The 8,830-nt window shown below is 41.8% G+C and overlaps 1 protein-coding gene across 1 annotated transcript; it reads left to right on the forward strand.

The window, feature by feature from the left end:
• Positions 1-6,823: 6,823 nt before the first annotated feature.
• On the forward strand, positions 6,824-8,266 carry LOC131221216 (dehydration-responsive element-binding protein 2F-like). Its single transcript, XM_058216401.1, has one exon. The coding sequence runs from the start codon at positions 6,941-6,943 to the stop codon at positions 7,772-7,774; it is 834 nt and encodes a 277-aa protein (XP_058072384.1). The 5' UTR covers positions 6,824-6,940; the 3' UTR covers positions 7,775-8,266.
• The last annotated feature ends 564 nt before the right edge of the window (positions 8,267-8,830 follow it).

Genomic DNA, 8,830 nt, shown 5'->3' on the forward strand with positions numbered 1-8,830 from the left:
ATTGTCTCCAATTTGCTTAGGATTAGAAGTGTACATGAACCGACCTAGCTCGGTTAGCATGCTTGACTCGATTCGACTCGGTTCAAAATTGAGTTCAAGCCGAGTTGAGCAAATTTTTTGAGCTCAAAAATGAGTTTAAGCCGAGTTCGAGCTGGCCCTAGCTTGACTCGACTCGAATCGAGCTCGAATTGAACCAGCCCGATAACTCGGTTACTTTGATATTGATGTTGCTCACCAAGTATTTGATGAAATGACTCAACGAAGTGTGGCTAATGGCAAGGAAGGTATGTCTATGAAACTAATACCCTCTTGTTTTCTTGATTTTTATGTTGCTTAGAAGGTGTTTAATAAATACATGTAAAACCATTGCTACTGTCTCAAATACAATAAGATTTTGAAGGTGCAGTCCAAGTGTTTGTAAAAATGTTGCACAGGCGAACTCAGCTCAATCTTGGCTCGAACTGGCCCAAGCTACTGACCAAATCAAGCCAAGCCAAGTTCGAGCTGAGATTAGCTAGTGGCCGAGCCGAGTCAAGTTGAGGCCAGCTCAACTCGGTTCAACTCAATGTACACCCCTACTTAGGTTACACTAAGGGCTTGTTTAGATTCGCATTTAGGGTGTATTGTATTGTATTCGGATACTGTTCATGTATACGTTAGGTGATTTTCAAAATACATTCATCAGAAACATGCCACTAACCAATATTTGGATAGGAGGTATTGTCCTAGCATGCATACAGTTTCTTGTACAGATCAATGTTTGGAAATGATGTATAAGAGTCAGACATTTTATACACATATAAATATTGGTAGTCTGTGTAGTATGAAGCGTATTTGTAAACTCTCATACATTATATCTCAGGCGGGGCTCAGTGCTGTTGTTGTGATTAATCCTAGCCGTCCATCACGTTCTGATTGAATAATGATGACCGTTCATCCATTGTCCCCAACTTGAATTGACGTGTTTAATGGTATGGATGTCATCAAAAAATGGCACAACATCCAAAAAAAATTCACACGGTACGGATGGACAAAATCGCGACTCGAAACACTGTTGGACGAGGAGAAACATTCACGAAAATTTGACCGTGGGCCCCACCTGGGTTACCAGCCATTTTCAATAATCCCGACCATTCATCCATTATCACTCTGTTCGATTGATGTGTTTAACGGCATGGATGTCATCCCAAATGGCTGTTATTGCAGCAGAGAAATAAAATCGCGGCTCAAGGCATATGTTGAAGGGGGGAATCGTTCACTACCAGATTTACCTATGGGCCCCACTTTAGTTTCAAGCCGTAGAATTTGCTGAATGAGATGCACGAATGCTCAATTTGCAACAGGCAACCTTGCAAAGACTCATAATGCCCATTGTATGTACAGAGGGATACTCATAAGGGCCGCTTCGGAGTTGGATGAGGACCTGAAAGAAGTCGGAGATGATCTAAGGAGGAGGTGGTGTAGAAAATCGCTCGTTCTCCTCATAGAGATAACACTGACGGTTTTTAAAATTCGCCAGCATGCGAATACGACGCAATGAAAAGAGTGTACAGATGGCAGTGAAGTCGTCACCCAGTACAATACAGTCGCAGAAAAGTTTTGGCTCCACGCGGTATTCGTGTGCGTGATATTCCGTGGTCGGCTACTCCGATCCAAACATTGTTCATGTCACATTAGTCTCATTAATACTATACAATACACCCACAACCGCGAATCCAAACAAGTCCTAAGGGATCACGTGGATACCACCAAGTAAATTACTTTTTCTACTTACAATAGTAGATTAGTAAAAAAGTATGTTTTGTTTTAAACATTTTATAAGTATCTGTCTCCCGAATTTGTTTGGTCCACTTTTATATTCATCGTCTATGCGGGGGCAACCTTTGATGTGAACTGTTCATTGGTGGGTCTCACATTTGAAATGGGTCATCCATCATGAAGGGCCCACTGTGGATGTGATTAGGGGGCTGCCCTTTAATGTGCACTGTCCATTATGTAGGGCCCACCTTTGATGTTGGTTATCCATCATGTGGGGCCCATTATCAATGTTATTATCCATAATACGGAGCTCACCTTTAATATCCACCGCCCATCTGGAGGACCATCCATCATGTAGTCCACAACCCCAACATGTACTTCTCGTGTACGTCATAGAAAAATAAATAAATAAATAAATAAACTCAATAAATAAAATAAAATCAATTGGACCGTACCATAGGAAAAATTTATGTAAAATCACAAGTAAACCACTTAAATCATGTATCGTGGCTCAATTGAGTTTTCAAACATCAAATTATTTGGTATATCCCTTCATTGTTGTGGGAGAAATCTTATTAGCAGGTTGGATTTAATATTTAGACAATCTTATGGGGCCCAAATACAATATGTAGGGTGTATTTTCATGCCACTGTTACTTGCCGAGTGACCCACCCAAGTTATGAATCACTCTGATATTTGATTTAATGGCTTAAAATTATGATTTGAATGTCATTGATGGATCAAATGTCATCAGAAATAGATGGAGAGAGAGAAGGAGAAGGGGGAGAGAATGTTGTCCAGTTTCTTGCTAGAAACCTACTCTATGTGGAGATGACCACCTGACTCTCATAAAGAGATGTTAGTAATTCCCAATACTTTTAAGATCCTACTCATATCTCTCAACAATGCCTTTCTTGTTCTTAACCATCGTATGCCTGACAAGGCATTCTAGGCTTAACTTCTCTTACTGCCAAACGGCTCTTTTAAAGCCAAAGGCTCCAATCCAGCCATGAAAACTGGTTGGGCCCCAGCCCAGCCTGAAAATTGATGAAATTTTTATTTGCCACTTAAATGCTCCTAATCCATCCGTTGAAGATGTTGGCCACACATTCAGAAATAACTAAAATTCAAGATGCATGCTTTAAGGGAGGATTGGAATTGCAGATTACATATGAAGTCAGGTCGGGCTATCTGAATTGATCCATACCAAGCCCAAGCCCATCTCATGGGCAAAGCTAATAAGTCCAATCCCGGTAAGGCTCATGGGACCAGGTGGGGCGCGTGGCCATTGCCACCCTCAGTGGTAACCAGATTGGGAAGGGAGTAATTTGATACTTGGCCGCGAATAACACGTGATACACAGGCACAAAGAAATCATTTATGCAGTTAACTCAGTTTGAACTAATTAAATTGTGAACTAACTGTCGCTTAGTCATAGTTCCAAAATTCAGATTGATTGAACAAATCTTAATCTTTGATTTCTGGACACTTGTTTGTTGAAAATTTAGTTTTTAACCGTCCAATAAATATTCGCTAATCCAATAACCATAGAACCCAAAAAGTGTAATTTGTGGTTGAGACCCATAACTTAGACAATTTAATTTGAGTTATTTGTATGCCATATTTGCCATTTCTAAGTAATTTCTAAGTGCCTGTGTATCATTCATCACACTCTGCTAGAGTATCAAAGATTATTTATTATTATTATTTATTTTATTTTTTTTTCAACCTCAAGACAATTCTCAAGTAGGTTTGGACTCTCTTTTATTTAATGATGGGTGGTAGGAAGCAATGGTGGAATGAAAGAGAACAGGTATCACGCATTCATGTATCTATCAGGATAATCTCGTACGGACGTGTATTATGAAGGGTTGCACTAGTCCACACGCTTATAGAGCTCTGCCCATTCTCACACATGCACATGTGCAAACGTGGGACACGTGTGCAAAATCTGACCTTTCCATCTGGTCGGAAATATTACTTCGATCCAGCAGTTTCACTCCTCAGATGGGCCACAACTCACAAACTAAACTGCCAGTTAAAGCATTTTTCTAACCGTCCTTTTTTTAAAAAATGTACCCTTTGGCCTGTCTGTGTGAATGGGCCCATTTTTAGGCCAGAATTTGTAAAGAGTGTGGCCCACCTGATGGAAAGGTCTGATCTCGCATACATATTCCATATATTGTAACCTGCGCCTGCGTGTGAATGTACACCAGTCCCACACGCGTGTGAAATAAGCACAACCAGGCATATTAATATACGATATACGTATCATGAATAACTCACTAAGATGAGAAATGCTCAGGTACAACGTTGTATGGGAGCTCTCACATACAGCGGTTTACTTTCCTGCCACGTGTCTCTTCTGTAGAAAGCCCAATCCGTGAGAAAGGACGGCCACACCATAAATATCAGTTGGGCATAAGATCCAGTCAGTGAACCAATTTGGTCAGCTGCGACCGTACAGTGAGTCAGACCATCGGCAGTACATTTATTTTGATGGTGTAGCCCACCTGACAAGTAGACCACAGTAGCTTTTGCTCCAAGTGATCTTTATGATGTGACCCATGATTTGCACGGCTCAGATGTTCTACACAGATGACAAGTTGGCAGGAAAGAAGGTGTTGTTTATGAAAGTTTACATTTGTATGGGAAAGTTCAGGTACAACTTTAAAATTTTCTCTACTTGGAATATTTCTGTATCATAGTCACCGTCCCGCATGTGTGTGAGAAAGAGAGAGAGAGAGAGAGAGAGAGAGAGAGAGTGATGGATGTCTCGAGAATCAGGTCGCTTATGACAGAAGACATGTGAAAAAAGCACGTGAATGAAAGCTCGTGAAAATGAAAAATGTTTGTGAGGTGGTCTTCTTGAATGCCTCTCTTCTATTTCAATGCTTTTAATGTACTCCCTTTTCGTACAGTGCCTGCATATCATCATCTCAGTTAAAATTTTAAAGTCGATCCATCCATCTACTCAGAGGGCCCACTAAATCAAACGACCAAGATCCACCTGCCACATCTCATATATTAAGCAATAAAGTGCCCTTCCTTATCCTAATCACCCGGTTAGCCGATTTCACGCGTCACATCCCTCTTCAAATGGACCACACATGCATGAAATAAAGACGAGATAAAATGATATTAAAAAGAGGCTAAAATCAACATTTTCCCAATCTTTCTTTGAGTTGTTCCCTCCTTTCATTCACTTTTTCCCGGTCAATGTCAAATCTAGGGACGTTGGAAAGTACAAGCTCTTATTTGGAAATAAGACTACGGTCCTACGGATAGGCTTTTGTTTGAAATTCCTCCAAAAGATAAACAACCCTTCTACCTTATATTTCACAAGTCAAAGTCAAAAACAATTCGAGGAGCTCCCTAGTGTCACCGGTAGAAAATCTGATTTTCCCAAAAGGTGGGAGCTGCATCATGATCGCCTCGTATGAAAATCAAGCTGACCCATTCATTGGGTAGGCCACGAAATCAAAATTCAATGAGTGGATCAAATCAGGTGATCATCATGGTGGGTCTCCACCTTTTGCATGCATGGGATATTCTACACGTGGAGCCTTGCCATGAAAGAAATGAATCTCCATACATACCAGGTCAATGGCCCAGTTATTGCAGAATTCCCTTAGATGAACGGCCAGGATCACCACGTGGTCACCACGTGGAGGACCAGCCCACTACTAACCCGAGTTTTCAGTGAGTGACTTCCAATCCCTACATCCTAACAAGAGGTGGTTTGCTGGGGAAGATCGTTTTTAAGGGCCCCCCACCACATGGGAACTATACTGCTCGGCTGGAAGGTCCTACCAAGTGCCACTGATGAAAGGTTCTCATTGTCTATGCATGTAATGAACTGTAGGTTGTACGGACAGAAGGATCTCTCATCATTAGCTTCTTTCCCATGTGGCCCATCTATTGTGGGACCTTCTAGATAAATGGTCAGGATCATGCAGTGGAGAGCCAGAACGGACGAACGCACAAGCCACAAGCCTCACACGTACAATATATATAGTTACACGTACGTGGACATGGATGCATCAAACCTAGGATCCACGCTCAAATGCACATGTATGTAATTCTTGCACACCAACATGCATGGATGCATAAAACCCAACGGCCGGATTATCATTAAACATGCCTTTCTACAAGGGAGAAATGATCAAGTGGGATTAGTGCATGGGAACCTTCCCATCCACGTAGTTACATCTGGACTCGTTAGCACTCATATCACTCATCTGAACCGTCCATTAAATCCAGACCATTCTTCTTTTACTACAGTGCAAAATTTATAGCAAACCAATGGTTCTTAACAACCAAAACTGAACCCGTGCGCGAACGATCTTCTCCATTTATTTTCGCATGCCAATGGATGGACAGTTTGGATTATCTGATTAGTATGATTTCTTCAAGAAATACTAGGACCAGCGGACAGACCTAATGGACGGTCCAGATCTGTGATGTGGATGTTAACGAGTCCAAATGCAACCACGTCCATGGGAAGTTTCCCATACACTTGGCTCACCATATCAGTATATTAGTTCATTATTCCTCACAAAAAGCATCCTTGGCTCTCTCAAAAGAATACCGCAAGGGAGTTATCTTATACTCTGGCTGCGAATGACACTTGATACGCATGCACTCGGAAAATGCATACGTGGAATAAATTAGTTCAGATTAAACCGATTAAACTGTGGAACATACCATGCGTAAGACAAAGTCCCAGAATCTGTTTCATTGGACAATCCTAACCGCTGATCCGTTGGTACTTGTCTGTGAAATAGGACCATGGGATATTTTCATTCTAACCGTCGAATAGTTGTCCACCAATCCGATGGTCAGATAATCAAATGATTGTAATTTTTGGGTCATGATACATCCAAACCGAGACTCATAATTTGGACAGTTTAGTTTGAATTACTTCTATTCTAAATAAGCAATTTCTAAGTGCCTGCATATCATGCATCACCGTCTGCCAGAGTTCTCAATACAGAAAACTAACCCCCAATATCCCTCTGGATTTGAAGGTATCTACAGTAGCCAACGGTCACATGGGCTTGAAAAACTGAAAACGTGAAAACATTTAAAACCAAGCTACACTCACTCACTACATATCCCGCGCCCTCATCCCATCTTTCCATGTCCCAGAAGAACTCCCTTCTCTCTTGCCAAAACCCCAATGGATAACTCCAGACAACTGCCACTCAAGACATGGAAGAAAGGCCCAACAAGAGGGAAGGGTGGCCCACAAAACGCCTCATGTGAATACAGGGGCGTCAGGCAGAGAACTTGGGGCAAATGGGTGGCTGAGATTAGAGAACCTAAGAAGAGAAGAAGGCTCTGGTTGGGCTCCTTTTCGACAGCCGAAGAAGCTGCCATGGCCTATGATGAAGCTGCTATAAAGCTGTATGGGCCTGAAGCCTATCTCAACCTACCCCACCTCCATTTGAGCTTTGATTCTCCAACTAATCCGCAGAAGTTCCAATGGTTTCCATCCAGGAACTTCGTTTCGATGTTTCCTTCATATGGGTTGCTTAATCTGAATGGACAACATAATGTTCATGCCATTCATCAAAAGCTCCAAGAACTGAAGAACAGCAGTAGCCAGAACCAACCTCCTACCCATGAGCGGAAATCCCAATTTTCAGATGCAGATGCAAAAGCCTATTTAGAAAATCCAGTAATAAAAGATGAAGAGGTGGAGTTTTCACCTGAATATCCATTGGCAGGTCAGGATGAGAGGCCTCAGATCGATCTAACAGAATTTCTTCAGCAGTTGGGTCTACTGAGAGAAGAGAATGGATCCAATAGCAGCGACGTGTTGCCAGCAGAATCTTCACAGGAGAACGATAGGGTGGTGGCGGAGATTGTGGATCTCGATCAGCAATCTTTTAACTGGGACACATTGGTGGACATGCATGGTATAGGAGACCATCAAGGAGCTGAAGTTGGGAGCTTTCAGGTCGATGATATACGTGAACTGAGCTTGCCTGCTTCTATATGGGATCTCTGAAGTGTCAGTTATGTTAGTACTTAGTAGGACTTGTTTTTGTTTTTGACAATGGTTAGGACTCCTGCAGGAAATAAGTAGGACTTTTTCTTCTCTTTTTTTCTTTTTTCGTTTTTTTGGCCAAGGGATGGATAGGACTCATGCAGGAAATAAAGTAATAATATGATGTGACAAAGAAGGCTTAGTTGGACAGTGATAAAGGTTTTATTTTCTTTTTTGTTTTCCGCTTTTCAACTATCATATCAGTTTCCTACAGTATTGGTTATGTTGGAAGCATCAAATCAAATTGAGACATGTTGCATGCCTTTCGAATAAAAAAAAGGATGTTCCATGCAACAAAAGACAATATTCTGAGAAGAAGAAAGCTTAATTGGGTAGGTATACAAGCTCTTTTTCAGGTTGCCAGTTGGTAACTGTAGCTGGTCATAGGTCATAGGTTGCTTTTAGGGCACATATTCATTCCTTCTCTTTTAACACGGGCGTACTCCAGTGGTACAGGGCATATGTGGGGGCCACGTGATGTATTTGCACCATCTAACCAGTCTATCAGATGTGTGACCTCTGAAAACCCCTAGCACCCAAAATTCAGCTTGATCCAAATAATGTGAGCCACAGAAATAGGAAGGAGCTGTGAGGGAACACCCGCTGTTGAATTCCACAGGAGCCCGCCTGAGTTACAAAACAACCTGAATCTTGGCATGACCTTTCATCAGCACTAGGTCTAACTCCTCCACGCAAATTAACAGTGGGCGTTCCCTCTCAATATGCTCCCTATGCTATGGCCCATCAGAGTATTGGATTGGTATGATTTTTGGGCTCCAGAGATTTTCTGAGGTGACCCATCATATGGACGGGTTGGATTCTGTGAACGCATCACTGGAACACACATCTGCCTGGTAGTACCACAATGTTATGGTGCTACTAGTACCACTGGAGCATGCCCCTTTAACACACGGGTCCTCTTCCTTTTTGTTTTGAGCATAGAGTTGTTTAGCATAGTTGCAAGGTTCACGATAAATAGCAGTTTTCAACATGAATTATTGGGTTTCTTTATAACAT

This window comes from Magnolia sinica, chromosome 1 (genome assembly GCF_029962835.1).
Source record: "Magnolia sinica isolate HGM2019 chromosome 1, MsV1, whole genome shotgun sequence".
In the NCBI taxonomy this organism is placed as follows: Eukaryota; Viridiplantae; Streptophyta; class Magnoliopsida; order Magnoliales; family Magnoliaceae; genus Magnolia; species Magnolia sinica.